Source organism: Schistocerca americana, chromosome 5, assembly GCF_021461395.2.
Source record: "Schistocerca americana isolate TAMUIC-IGC-003095 chromosome 5, iqSchAmer2.1, whole genome shotgun sequence".
Classification (NCBI taxonomy): Eukaryota; Metazoa; Arthropoda; class Insecta; order Orthoptera; family Acrididae; genus Schistocerca; species Schistocerca americana.
This window is the reverse complement of record NC_060123.1, coordinates 604833870-604849581: the sequence shown is the minus strand read 5'-3', so window position 1 is coordinate 604849581 and position 15712 is coordinate 604833870. Positions and strand designations below refer to the sequence as shown.

At 38.5% G+C, this 15712-nt stretch overlaps 1 protein-coding gene across 3 annotated transcripts in view; it reads right to left on the bottom strand.

Moving 5' to 3' along the window:
* The window catches only part of LOC124615502 (leucine-rich PPR motif-containing protein, mitochondrial-like), a 167575-nt gene that overhangs the window by 128104 nt on the left and 23759 nt on the right, over window positions 1–15712 (bottom strand). For all 3 annotated transcript variants that reach the window (XM_047143453.1, XM_047143454.1, XM_047143455.1), the window contains exon 3: window positions 7116–7241. In XM_047143453.1, coding sequence (XP_046999409.1) covers window positions 7116–7241 — 126 coding nt within the window. The remainder of the gene's footprint in view (window positions 1–7115; window positions 7242–15712) is intronic.

Genomic DNA, 15712 nt, shown 5'->3' with positions numbered 1-15712 from the left:
TTTGTGGATTTTGGGAAGCACGTAGAAGGTGGGTGTGGGGGATGTCATAGGGACGATGAGAGAAATAGATTCAAGGGGAAATGTTCCGGAATGGACTTAAAGCTTTAAGCAGGGACTGGAGGTTGTGTTGGACTTTTGGGATGGGATCACTCCGGCAGAATTTATAGGTGGAGTCAGGTAACTGGCAGAGGCCTTCTGCCAGGTAGGCACTGTGATTTATAACAACAGTGGTGGAACCTTTGCCTGCAAGTAGGATGATTAGGTCAGGATTTGTTTTGAGGTTGTATATGGCTTTTCCTTCTTCTAATGAAAGGTTGATGCTCCGAGGAAGGGACCTGAAGAAAGATGGTGAGATTAAGTTAGAGGTAAGGAATTCCTGGAAGGTGACCATTGAATGGTTAGGTTGGGGGGGGGGGGGGGGGGGGGGGGGAAAGATCATGGTTACATGACAGTATGAACTGGAAGAGGCAGGGTTGAATGTTGGAATAAGGGCAGTTTTGGTTGGAGGGATAGGCAGCAAAGAAGTGTTTCCATTGTAGGGACCACAAGAAGGAGAGTACGCCTCTGACAAGTCCAGAATAGTTAAATTTGGGTGTAAGACTGAAGGTGAGGTCTTTGGATAGAACAAACTTCTGTGGAGCTGAGGATTTTGATGGAAAGGTTAACAACAGTGTCACGGGAATTGTTTTGGTTCTCGATTTGGTGGAGAGTTGGTAGGAAGTTTTGAAGATGTGGCAAGCTGAAAAGGCCAGCTGGGCAGGATTTAGCTGCTATGAAGGGCGGATGAGGAGGAACACTGTGGGTACGATAAGGGTTGGATAGTGGTGCCCAAAGGCGGCAGTAGGATGTCAGCAGATTGGATAACTTACTGAGATGGTTTCTGGAATGCTCCTCCAGATGCTGAAGAGCAAGGAATCCAATTTCAGAGATGTGATGTATGGAGAAGGTACTGAAGAGTAGTAGTCTCTTGCGGAGAGAGTGGAGGTGGTTCTGGGATGCCTGTGCATGGAGAAGTGTTCATGAAGTACCAGGTTTGTGAGGGCCAGGGATTGGCAGAATCTGAAAAGGTGTAGGTCACTCTGAAAGGAGGGGTGGGATGCAGAAAAAGGAATCTTTACAATTACGGCCTTTGGGGAGTTACAAGCTTTAGGCAGCATTTGGGAAACAGGATGTGGGACTGGGTTTTAGCCAGGGACAGGGATACTTTCTGAACTGGTGCAGAAGGATGGAGAAAGAGGTCCATTGTGGCAGGAAAGGTGTAAAGGAAATAGGATGCAGAAATGGGCAAAACTGGTGTTGATGGTTGTGAGAGGAGCTGGATACACAAAAAGACACACAAAAATGTGTAAAAAATACACAAATACATGCAGAAACACGTACAGATATGCAAATATAAGCATGTAAAAGGAATGATGAGGTATAGGAGTGTGTGCATGTTGTGATAAGCCAAGAGAGAGGGAGAAGAGATGGGCTAGGTCAAGGATCAAACGTGTGTGTGACATAGGCAGGTGTGGAAAGAAAAGCTAAAGTATGTCAGGTTGAGGGATGAAGTGGGATCAACAGAAGTAAATATAATTGTAACTATCGGAGGAATGAATCTGGGGCATCAGATGCTGCATCAACAATCCACAGAACCACGAAGTCTGTGTTGTGCACGGACAATCATTCATACGCCATGGGTCGGAAGTATTTGCAGTTTGGTAGGTGGTGAATCAAACACAAAAAAGGAGAGGAAGCATGAGCACTGAGAGGAGAAGCAAAGGAAAACATCAGATGGTTGTAGGATGGAAGAAAGTCACTCGGTAAAATCAATCAATGGAAACTACAGATAGAACAGCTCTTTCACTCATAAACAGGTCATTGTTAATATCCACCAGAAATTTTGTTGTTGTTTTGAGATGATAAGCTGTCTAAGTATACGTTTCGGTGTCGGTCCCCCCCCCCCCCCCCCCCCCCCCCTCCCTCTCTTGTAAGTGCCACAGGGCTTTGTCTGTCTGGCTCCCAGCATGGCTTCAATGATTAAAGAAAAAAATGGTGGTTTTAATGTATCTAAGAGATTGTATGCCTGTACGATTTTTGTCCGCAATCTGTTATGGTTTAAATTGTCTATTGCATGTAGATATGCCTCAGCGATACAGATAGCCATACCATAGGTGTAACCACAATGGAGGGGTATCTATTGAGAGGCTGGACAAAGGTGTGGTTCCTGAAGAGGGGCTGCAGCCTTTCCAGTAGTTGCAGGGTTGACAGTTTGGATGACTCACTGATCTGACCTTGTACCATCAACCGAAACGGCCTTGATGTGCTGGTACTGTGAACAGCTGAATGCAAGAGGAAACTACAGCTGTAATTTTTCCTGAGGGCATGCAGCTTCACTGGTTAAATGATGATGGTGTCCTCTTGGGTAAAATATTCCAGAGGTAAAATAGTCCCCCATTCGGATCTCTGGGTGGGACTACTCAAGAGGACATCGTTATCAAGAAAAAGAAAACTGGCATTCTATGGATCAGAGTGTGGAATGTCAGATTGGGCAGGAAGGTCAGAAAATTTAAAAAGGGAAACGGGTAGGTTGAAGTTAGATATAGTGAGAATTAGTGAAGTTCGGTGGCAGGAGGAATAAGACTTCTGGTCATGTGAATACAGAGTTATAAATACAAAATCAAATGCAGGAGCAAGTTTAATAATGAACAAAAAAAATAGGAGCTCGGGTAAGCTACTACAAACAGCATAGTGAATGCATTATTGTAGCAAAGATAGACACGAAGCCCACTCCTATCACAGTAGTCACAGTAGTACAAGTTTATATGACAGCTACCTCTGCAGATGATGAAGAGATTGAAGAAATGTAAGATGCGATAAAAGAAATTATTCAGATAGTAAAGGAAGACAAAAATTTATAGTTGTGGGGGAATGGAATTCGATAGTAGGAAGAGGAAGAGAAGGAGAAGTAGTATGAGAATATGGAATGGGGGTAAGAAATGAAAGAGGAAGCTACCTGGTTGAATTTTGCATAGAGCACAACTTAATCATAGCCAACACTTTGTTTAAGAATCATGAAAGAAGGCTGTATACATGGAAGAGGCTTGGTTTTAAACTGTAAGACACTGACAAGAATGGGGGAAAGAAATACAGTAGAAGAAGAATGGGTAGCTTTGAGAGATGAAATAGCGAAGGCAGCAGAGGATCAAGTCGGTAAAAAGATGAGGGCTAGTAGAAATCCTTGGGTAACAGAAGAGATACTGAATTTAAATATGGAAGGAGAAAATATAAAACTGCAGTAAATGAAGCAGGCGAAAAAGAAAATAATCACTAAAATGAAGGAGCAGATGTGGACTGTGACCACAATTTATTGGTTATGAGTTGTAGATTTAAACTGAAGAAACTGCAAAAAGGTGGAAATTTAAGGAAATGGGACCTAGATAAACTGAAAGAACCAAAGGTTGTAGAGAGTTTCGGAGAGCATTAGGGAAACACTGACAAGAATGGGGGAAAGAAATACAGTAGAAGAAGAATGGGTAGCTTTGAGAGATGAAATAGCGAAGGCAGCAGAGGATCAAGTCGGTAAAAAGATGAGGGCTAGTAGAAATCCTTGGGTAACAGAAGAGATACTGAATTTAAATATGGAAGGAGTAAATATAAAACTGCAGTAAATGAAGCAGGCGAAAAAGAAAATAATCACTAAAATGAAATCGACAGGAAGTGCAAAATGGCTAAGCAGTGATGGATAGAGGACAAATGTAAGAATGTAGAGGCATAAATCACTAGGGGTAAGATAGGTAATGCCTACAGGAAAATTAAAGTGACCTTTGGTGACAAGAGAACCACATGTATTAATATCAAGAGCTCAGACAGAAAACCAGTTCTAAGCAAAAAAAGGGAAAGCAGAAAGATAGAAGGAGTATATGAGGGTCTATACAAGGGCGATGTACTTGAGGGAAATATTATGGAAATGGAAGAGAACGTAGTTGAAGATGAAATGGCAGATATGTTACTGAGTGAAGAATTTGATAGAGCACTGAAAGACTTAAGTTGAAAGGAGATGGTTTGTGGGATTAAAGGGATCAGACTGCGACGGTTACCGGTCTCAGTTGAAAGAAGACCCTGGGAGTAGATAACACTCCATTAAAACTACTGAGAGCCTTGGGAGAACGAGCCATGGCAAAACTCTTCCGTCTGTATGAGACAGGCGAAATACCCTCAGGCTTCAAGAAGAATGTAATAATTCCAATCCCAAAGAAAGCAGGTGTTGACAGGTGTGAAAGTTACCCAACTACCAGCTTAATAAGCCGTGGCTGTAAAATACTAATACGAATTCTTTACAGACAATTGGAAAAACTAGTAGAAGCCAACATTGGAAAAAATGAGTTTGGATTCCATAGAAATGTTGGAACATGTGAGGCAATACTGACCCTATGACTTATCTTAGAAGACAGATTAAGGAAAGGCAAACCTATGTTTCTAGCATTTGTAGGCTTAGAGAAAGCTTTTGACAATGTTGACTGGAATACTATCTTTCAAATTTTGAAGGTGGCAGGAATCAAAAACAGGGAGAAAAAGGGTCTTGACAATTTGTGAAGATACCAGACAGCAGCTTTAAGAGACCAGAGGCATAAAAGGAAAGCAGCAGTTGGGAAGGGAGTGAGCCTATCCCCAATGTTATTTAATCTGTATACTGAGCAAGCAGTAAAGGATACAAAAGAAAAATTTGGAAAAGCATTTAAAATCCATGGAGAAGAAATAAAAACTTTTAGGTTTGCCGATGACATTGTAATTCTGTCAAAGACAGCAAAGGACCTGGAAGAGCAGTTGAACCGAATGGACAGTGTCTTGAAAGGAGGATATAAGACAAACATCAACAAAAGCAAAATGAGGATAATGGAATGTAGTCGAATTAAATCAGGTGATGCTGAGGGAATTAAATTAGGAAATGAGACACTTAAAGTAGTAGATGAGTTTTGATACTTGGGGAGCAAAATAACCGAACATGGTCGAAGTAGAAAAGATATAAAATGTAGACTGGCAATGGCAAGGAAAGTGTTTCTGAAGAAGAGAAATTTGTAAACATCGAATATAGATTTCAGTGTAAGGCAGTCCTTTCTGGAAGCATTTGCCTGGAGTGTACCCATATATGGAAGTGAAACTTGGACAATAAATAGTTTAGACAAGAAGACAATAGAAGTTTTCAAAATGTGGGGCTACAGAAGAATGCTGAAGATTAATCGGTAGATCACGTAACTAATGAGGAGGTACTGATTAGAACTTGGGAGAAGAGGAATTTGTGGCACAACTTGACTAGAAGAAGGGATCCGTTGGTAGGACACATTGTAAGTCATCAGGGGATCACCAACTTAGTACTGGTGGGAAGTGTGGAAATTAAAAGTCGTAGAGGGAGACCAAGAGATGAATACACTAAGCAGATTCAGAAGGATGTAGGTCACAGTAGTTATTTGGAGATGAAGAGGCTTGCATAGGATAGAGTAGTAAGGAGAGCTGCATCAAACGAAAGTCCAATTTACAAACAAGTTTTATTAAAAATTTATTTTTATTGAAATAATTATTTTCTGCTTTTTAGTCACATGAGTGTGAAATTTCTCAATCTATTTTCAACATTTTCATGAGATTACATTTTTGTCATACAAACAACTACATATACATTAGCTTTTTACCCATGGCTTCATCCGCACATGCGTGTGTCACATATATTGCACAAATCTCCTACCCCCCACCCCCATCCCTACCCCACCCCACTTCTCTCAGCTCTGCTGCACCCATCCGCTCGCGTACCACCCAGAATGCATTCCGATACCACCCACACAACACATCAGTCCTGCAGGGCGTTACCAATCCTTCTCACCCCCACCCAATCCCTACTGAACAGAATGACAAGAAAGTGAGTTAATATTGCACTGTCATCGAATTCAGGGCCGTGTCTAATATTTCAAGTCTCTATTTCATCGGGAAATTTGTAGCTAACAGACAGACAAGAAAGCAATCTAATAAAAATGTGTTAATAAGGTGGAACTGTACACCTGATGGGATGCATGTCACATCGGGTGAACTACCCCATACAATCTGCACTACTGAGAAAATTTTGAAGAGTGGAAGGTCAAAGTTATTAATGGGGTAATACTCTGTTAGCCAAGAAAGGACATAAGGGGGGGGGGGGGGGGGGGGGACCAAAATTGGAATCTTCAAGGAAGCTCAGTCCACATCAAAGAAGCCACCAAGGTTTATGAGCTAAGAGGTGAAGTATAGTCAGAGAGGAGATGAGGGATCGTAACTGCACCAGGTCATACGAAGAAATCTGCTACAGCTCTAGGTAGTGCCAGTTTAAGGCGCAAGTGACAAGCCAGCACTTGGGGCACCAAGCTGAGAGGGTTGCCAGAGGTGCCCAATATATAGGATTTCTATACAGAACACATCACAATTAGTAGCAGCCATTCGAGTGCCCAGCTGAGAGGCTTGCAAGGATGCCGAAGAGCAATATTTATATACAGTGTGTGCCATAGCACAATTAGAAGTGGAAACTAACACTGGTGAAAGTGTACAAGGAAAAAGAGCAGAATGCAAAACAATAAGTCACTTGTGTGGAATAATGTTCTCAAACTGAGCATGGCTCAGGATGCTGCACTCACCACACATGTGCTCACTAAAGCATTGTAAGCACCCTAAGGACAATATTGGAAATTTTATTTGGTAGCCTCCTCAGCTAAGTACTTTGCAATTGGGTTTATTTATCACTTGTGACTAAAAAGTGTCTTTTTTTAGTTTACTGGAAAAAAAAAATAACGAGAGAAGATAATTGCTCCCTATACAGCAGAAATGTTGAGCAATATATACCCACATAAACAAGAACTGGGTCAGAAAAGTTACACTTCAAGATAGTTTTTCTTCTGAGCACATGCATGCAGCTACATTTTCTCAACACTATGGATGACTAGAGCGTGAGTACTTTTTTAAATCTTATATCTTGAATTCAATAACAATGTGATATGATTATATATCTCTGCAGTGGTCCCTTTTACCCGATAAATTCATTTCTTCATCTCATCTAACCCTTCTATTTGTGTAAACTCCTCAGTTCAGTTACACAAAGCACTCTGCACACACATTACCTGAGTGTTTCAGTAATTTCCACACCCTGTCAGCAAGTTTCACTCGTGCTGAAGGAACTTCATCCGGCAGCAAGCTCCCACAACACCTCAATAAAAGGAGCCAAGTTTGATCATCAAGGGGATGTCCTACAAAAGAAGAACATAGAATCACAATGACCACTGACAACTGCGAACATCATTTACGCAACATTTGATTTTGTTAATGAAATTCATGCAATATATAAATGAAATTCACTTTAGCTGCAATGGGCTTACAGCTGAAGCCTTGTATGGAGTGTATATGTAAGCAAGCAGATTACAACCAAAACATATGATGTAGCTTCTAGGAAATCAGTATACAGTGCTAGTTACATAAAACTCAAAATAATTAGCAAAAACATTTGCATTCAAAGCCATATTTTAACCTATTTTGTATAATATATATAGCGAAGCAAGAATGTGTGTGTGTGTGCGTGTGTGTGTGTGTGTGTGTGTGTGTGTGTTTTCAGTTAATTCATACATGTTTTGTAGATCATACCAAGAACAACTGCTAGTGGTGTGAAACAAGTGACAGGTACACATTACCAAAAATAAGAAAATCAAGAAATCTTGGTATGTTAGCTGTATTAACAACAACTTACCACCATATTACTTATCATTAATGGCACTTATGCTAGCTTAATATAAACTACTAAGTTAGAAGGAGAGGTTCTCCTCTAGGGAGAGTGGAGGGTGGAAGGGGCTGGGGGCAGGTGATTGCTGCTTCCCCAGTTATATGAAACAGTTGCTGTCTAACTTGTATTGGTAGCTTAATACAAGGGCTACTTGGTAAGTAAGTTAGGATCGGTCGCGAAATGGAAACCAGTGCAGAAATACGATGAAATTTTGCATGAATGTACTGGGTAGTTTCTCTAGTATGCCCGTTGATTGCGGCACATCACTCTTTTCAATTCTGAGCGCACAGTGAGCGACGAAAGATGCCCAGAAAAAACTGTCTCCCACCACGTATGAGGGCCTGGTGAGAGATTTCGCCTCACGCTGTGCAGTCCACTCATAACTGTCATGCATTTTGTTCTTCGTGACAATTTGCGGCCACAATCTGCATGGGCGATGCTCCTGCAGCATTTCCGAGAGAAGTGTTTGATCACCCACAACACAGCCCATAATTGTCTTGTCCTGAGTTTCCCCTCTGTTCACATGAACCACTGGCTATGAAGACTACATTTTAACAAGCTACAGACCAGCACAGAGAAGTGGTGGAAAGCACTAGTGGCTCTCTTCTATGATAAGGGTTATGGAAAGTTGGTATAACACTATGACAAATGTCTAAGTTGGAGTGGTGATTATGTAGAGAAGTAGCTGAAACGTGAAGCTACCTATTGCACATAAAACAGTTCTGATTTTCACAGTGATTTCCATTTCGTGACTGATCAGAACTTACTTTCTGAATAGCTCTGCATTTACTTGATTAGAATGGTAGTTTCCAACGAATATAATTACCTACATCTTTTGCAATTCAATTCAGTTTAGGTTTATTTGAAATACCCTCCTATGTGTTGTGTAGCTTTATAATGAACAGTGTTACTTGCCATATAGTGAACAGAAATGTTCAGTTCTTGAGTACGGATAAATGGTAAATTTTGTAGAAACAAGTTACTAATGAGTAAATGTTTCAATTTTTTTTAATTGGTGGGTATTCCCAGTTTCTTGCTATATAGAAGATGACAGCTTGTTGAATAACTTTGCATCAGAGTTCATGTCTCCATATCAAAGCATAAATAAAGAAGCAAAGTCTACATGAAAATTATTTTTGTGTCTTGTATAGTGATTGTGCAAATCATCGTTTACTTGAAATTGAATTTTACTACAACAACACAATGAAATGAGGAGTAAATGTGCACAGAGAAGTGAGTGTGGGTATGAGAATTCCAAGATCCTTATGGAGGACTCAACAAAGCGTGCAGTCACCTAGTTTATATAATATAGGACTTTCTACTGCTCACTTGTGCTGAATAAATACTTCATTTACTTTAGGTGCACAGCTCCGTGGTTTACGGTAGAAATTACTAATGCACAAGAAGAATGAAAGAAAGAGAGATACAATGAAAATGAACTCCCACAAAAAAGCTCTGGCAGAAATGCTGACGCTTTCAAACTGTGTTTAATTCCTCACAGTTGCAGTGTGCATTGCAGCCACTAATCTACAACCAAATAGAGATGCATAGATTTACTTTTGCAGAAACTAATTTAAAAAAATACAACCTCTAAGGAGATTACAAAATTCATCAGCTTGCTAAAAAGGAGCAATTCAGGTGACTATGATAGTTAAAAACACCAATAATAAAATCTTATGCTGACTCCATAGGCTTAAACTTAAGCTAATGAATGAATGAATTAATTAATTAATTAATTCGGAAATATTTCCTGACAGACTTAAATATGCTCTAGAAGCACCCGCCTACAAAATCTGATATAAGAAAACTACGTCTAATTAGAAACCTAAACATCATCTTTGAAGCTTTTTAAACATGTTTGATAATCTGGCCCAAATCGTTTAACTGAGCAGAACTTGTTAACAGCACCTCAGTTTGGCTTTTGTAACTGATTCTCAATAAAGTCATATATTTTTTGAAGGAAAGAAAGTGTTTCAAATATTTTGTGAGATTATATTTACAGCATCACTGCTTTTACTCCATTGAAGAATATTTAAATTTATGAAATGTGTTATATAAATGCTTACATGTAAAGTGTATTATTGTAACCTTAAATATGTATGCCTTGAAATGACTTTCAGCCTGTTTATTTATAACTTGACTTGCCTAATGTCTTATGCATAAGCTGCTATGTAGACAACAGGACCAATAAAAAATACAATACAATACAATACAATACAATACAATACAATGCTTTGTCTAAAAGTAAGAACTAAAATAGATCAGGAGAAACACTTGATGTGCTTTTGAACGATGTTCAAAATCGTGTACAGCAAGTGAAACATATCAGAGCTTCCCTAATCCATTCTATTTCTTATTTTTAGACAAATCATTTCACTTGACTCTTTTTTCCAAATTTAATTTTTATTTTCAGGTTTTGCTCAAAAAACATTAAATATTGATTGGATTCTATTATCATTAACAGTATACAGACCAATAGAAAGCATAGAAGTTACAGTTTATACAGTAATTTGATTTTTGTTTAATTTTCTCAACATGAAAGAAAGAATTCCACAATTGCTACACCAATTTAACTTTTCGTGAACAAAATAGCTAGGCCTTGAAGAGACAAACTTTTTGACATTTCATTTACATAGTTAGCAGCAGCTGATCAATATAACACTTATGAAAATTCAGATGAAAATCCATCATATGATTTCTGCTCAAACATCTGACCAAAAATTATTCTCTTGGTATATTCTGTGACCTCGCCGACACTGATCATGTGGATCACTTGGCAAATTAAACTGTTATGGTGTTAATGGCATACCTCCTGCTTGGACAGTCTTACTTTCATATCAGAAATCAGTAAGTTCCATTAAAAGACTATCACAGGCATGAAATCGGGAAATATTACATATGGGGAGTGACAATGATCGATACCGGACTGACTCCTATTTCTTACAACAACTTTAAAGCATGGTTCAGAAACTGCAATGCTTGCTGATGGCAAGTATATAAATGAACGTCTCCAACTCAACCTCAGCCAACACAGCTCATACAATAACTGAGCAGGCGGACAAGCAATTAACAACAAGCAGTCTAATTTTTAATCTCACAAAGACTCATAATTATGCCATCCAATAATCAATAATGACCTACTCATACCAGCTGTAGACTTTAATAGTCATATAATACATGAAACATCATGTTTAAAATTCTTTGGAGTCCAGTTAAGAGAAAAAATGAAAATGAAGCCACACATAGTTAAACTAATCAAGCAGCTCAGTTCTGAATGTTTTGCTCTTATAATAGCCTCTCATTATTTTGAACTAAAGGCAGGAGTGCTAGCTTTTTTTGTACATTTCCACTCCATTTTACCCTATGGAATTATCTTCAGGGGCAATACACCTAGAGTAGATAAACTTTTTATTCATCATAAATCAGCAGTCAGAATATTGTATAAAGCAGATAACTGAACATCTTGCAGGATCTTTTTTTCATTATCTTGCAATCTCACAATCACTTTCGAGTACATTAACATTTGTTTTCTTCTGCTTTTTCATCCTCATAACAAAAATCGACTTTGATGAACTATGCTTTATGCAGTCACAATACAAGACGTAAAAATAATTTTCATGCCGATTTTGCCTTCTTGTCTACGGTTTAGAACAGCAATAGGTACACTGCTGTGAAGATATTCAATAAACTACTGCCAAACATACATTATGAAATAAGACAAAAAAAACGATAAACATTACCTGTTCTTTCTAAAATTACGTAAATATCTAGATTCATGGGTTGAAAAGTTCTATTAACTACATGGCATGAAGGAGCATTAGTTGTAAAGCTGAATAACACACAGAATAGTTGTTACTGTTTTGGTCTCGAGTCTGGAGCTGGTCGACGCAATTGTTTCACACTAGTTTATCCTGTGTAAGTCCCTTCATTTCTGCATAACTGCTGCAACCTACATTCATTTGAACCTGCATACTGTAATAATCCCTTGCCTCCTGCTATAATATGTAATCACCGCCTGTCTCCTGCTACAATAATTTATCCCCCACCCCCTTTTCCTCTCATTACCAAACTGACAATTCCTTGAGGTCTTAAGGTGTGCCCTACCAACCAATCCCTTCTTTTAGTCAAGTTGCGACAAAAAATTTTCCCCAATTCAATACAGTACCTTTTCATTCTTTACAGAAGAAGAATGGAAAAACTGCTAGAATGATGACCTTGGGGAACATCACTTTGGATTCTGGAGAAATGCAGGTACACACAACTGATCTTAGAAGATAGGTTAAGGAAAGGCAAACTTAGGTTTATAGCACTTGTAAACTTATAGAAAGCTTTTGACTATGTTGACTGGAATACTCTCTTTGAAATTCTGAAGGTCACAGGGGTAACATACAGGGAGTGAAAGGCTATTTATAACTCATACAGAAACCAGTTGGGGGACATAAAAGGAAAGCATGCTTGAGAAGGGAGTGAGACATGGCTGTCTTACTCAATCTGTACCCTGAGTAAGCAGTAAAGGAACCAAAGAAAAAATTGGGAGTTGGAATTACAGTTTACAAAGAAGAAATAAAATCTTTGTGTAATTTTGTCAGACACAGCAAAGTACTTGGAAGTGCAACTGAACGGAATGGACAGTGTCTTAAAAGTAAGATATAAGATGAACATGAACGAAAGCAAAATAATGGATAATGGAATGTAGTTGAATTAAATCAGGCGATGCTTTGGGAGTTAGATTAGGAAATGAGACACAGAAAGTAGTAGATGAGGTATGCTACTGGGCTGCAAAATAACCGATCATGATCCTAGTAGAGACGATGTAAAATGTAGACTGGCAATGGCAAGAAGAGGATTTCTGAAGAAGAGAAATTTGTTAACATCAAATATAGGTTTAAGTGTTAGGAAGTCTTTTTCTGAAAATATTTGTATGGGGTGCAGTTATGTATGGAAGTGAAACGACGATAAACAGATTAGACAAGAGAGCAGAAGCTTCTGAAATGTGGAGCTACAGAAGAATGATGAAAGTAAATGGATAGCCCACATAACTAGTTAGGAGTTACTGAACGGAACTGGGGAGAAAAGAAATCTGTGGCACAACCTGACTGGAAGACGGGACTAATGGATAGACGCATTTTGGGACATCGAGTTATTACCGATTTAGTACTGGTGGGATGTGCAGGAGGTAAAAATCATGGAGGGGGACCCAGAGACAAATACAGTAAGCAGATTCGAAAGGTTGTAAGTTGCAGCAGTTATTCGGATATGAAGAGGCCTGCAATGGACAGAGGAGCATGGAGAGCTGTGCAAACCAGTCTTCAGACTGAAGACCAAAACAACAGCAACCTCTTTATTAGTCACTCAATCTCCTCATATAATTTTCAGCAGTATTCTGTAGCATTACATTTCAAAAGCTTCTATTCTCTTCTTGTCTGAAATGCATACCATCCACTTTTCAATTCCGCGTAACGTTATACTCCGGAAAAATACTTTCAGAAAAAGAGTCAGTAACACTTAAGTTTCATTTAGGTGTAGATTCATTCTCTTTCTCAGAATTTCTTTTCTTGTTATTGGTAGTCTGCACTTTATATTGTCCCTACCTTGCTCATCATCAGTTAATTTGTTGCCCAAATAGCAAAACTCATCTACTACTGAAACTTCCTGGCAGATTAAAACTGTGTGCCCGACCGAGACTCGAACTCGGGACCTTTGCCTTTCGCGGGCAAGTGCTCTACCAACTGAGCTACCGAAGCACGACTCACGTCCGGTACTCACAGCCTTACTTCTGCCAGTATCTCGTCTCCTACCTTCCAAACTATTTACTGTCATTTTCTAACCAAATTCTCTGGACAGAGCCTGATTTAAACTATGTTCAATTGCCTTTATTTTACTTTTCTTGATGTTCACCTTTTAATCTCATTACAAAAAACTATTCATCCAGTTCTCTTCTAAGTCCATTCATTCAGTTGTCTTCTAAGTCCTTTGCCCCCTCTAACCAAATTTCAGCAATCCAAAAAGTTTTTATTTCTTCTCCTTAAACTTTAAGCCCAAATAAAATTTTCCTTGGCTTCTTTCTTTATTTTTTCAGTTCACAGAATGAATAACATCAGGCATAATCTACAGCACTGTCTCACTTCCTTCTCAATTACTGCTTCAATTACAAATCCTTTGATTGTTCTGACTGCAGTCTGGTTTCTGTACAAATTGCAGATAACATTTTATTGCCTGTATTTTATCTCTGCTACCCTCATATCTTGAAAGAGTGCATTCCAGTCAACATTGTCATAATCATTCTCTAAGACTACAAATGGTATAAATGTTAGTTTGCCTTCCTTTAACCTATCTTCTACGACAGGAGTCTCCAAACTACAGCCTGCGGGCCAACACTGGTCTGCAAACACCATCAATCCGATACACGGTAACAGGTCAGAGATGCACGATATCAAGCCCCCCATAATCTTTTTTATTACTATTGAACCTTCTTATCGAGCACCTCCCATAACAACTGATTCACAATGAGTAGAAGAAATTGTAAGAAAATGACTCACTTTATGAATAATGTTTCCCATAAAGAGTCTGTTTATCAATATTTTTGTCAACCTTTAACAACGGTTACAAAAAGCATCTTCTGGGCTAGATCGGTCTCTTTGGCCACTATAAATGAATACTAAATCACACGTTTTCCTATAAACCACCACTCTGAGAAATAGAAGCTCCGACAATGCTGTATTCAGTCAGATGTACTGATCATAATGTGCCTCGCATCGCACTTATCACCTGTACCACTGCTCAGGCTTCCATGATGATCTTGCAAATTCACTGCAAGTGTTCATGAACTAAAGTTCCAATTTGTCATTGCTAACAACACAGGTTCATTAAAAATACCAATAAGGCAGTAACAATGCATGCTACGAATTTAATTAATGATAATGCTATGTCTCCTTTTTTGACAAATTTTGAAGCATAGGCATAAACATAAATCTTTTGACAACTTTCTTCTGAAATAGGACATACTGTACAAAAAATAAAAAAAAATACAATACTGTACACTGACCTGTTCCATGTGGTTTCCTATGGAAAAAAAGTGTTTCACTTAATGGGTGTTAATTACAGTGTACCTAAGTGACATACATATACAATCCACATAATGATATTTAAGCATTGTAATGACGATTAATGAGATTTATGTAGTTGTAACTTCCCACTTACAATTGTTTGCAGTTGTGGATCACGTTTGCTAATGGACATTAACAGCAGCAACTTCAAATGCTCATCAAATATTTTAGTTCTGTAAATATTTTTTGTATATTTCATTTAGGAGAACATTTTTCACAGAGATAAGTAGTGCTGAAAGTGGAAAAAAAGTCACAGGACAACTTACACGACTGATCAAACTTTGTGAGTGAAAGACTCCTATAAAACTCCAGCAATGATGAATTTAAATATTTATCTTTACAAAAATCACTACATTCCAAATCAATCTCTTCCATTTTAATTTTGGGGCAAGAGTTTCTGCAATAGTGTTAAAATGATTTTGAAAAATATTTATACTCCCAGAATGAGATATTCACTCTGCAGCGGAGTGTGCGCTGATATGAAACTTCCTGGCAGATTAAAACTGTGTGCCCGACCGAGACTCGAACTAGGTCCCGAGTTCGAGTCTCGGTCGGGCACACAGTTTTAATCTGCCAGGAAGTTTCAATATTTATACTGTCTGCAATTGCATCAAAATCTGGAAAACAAGACTCAAAATTTATTTTTGGTACTCAAAGTTTCAATTGTGAAATCTACTAGAAGTAGAGCCCGGCAGCTGACTGAATGTTTGGCACGTATTAAAATGCATGTAACTTTTTTTGTTGAAAGGATGTAATATGAATATAAAAATTAGTTATAGCTGGTTATCTCCAGTCATTCACATGTTTAGTTAAATTTGTATAAAACGATAACTTCCAT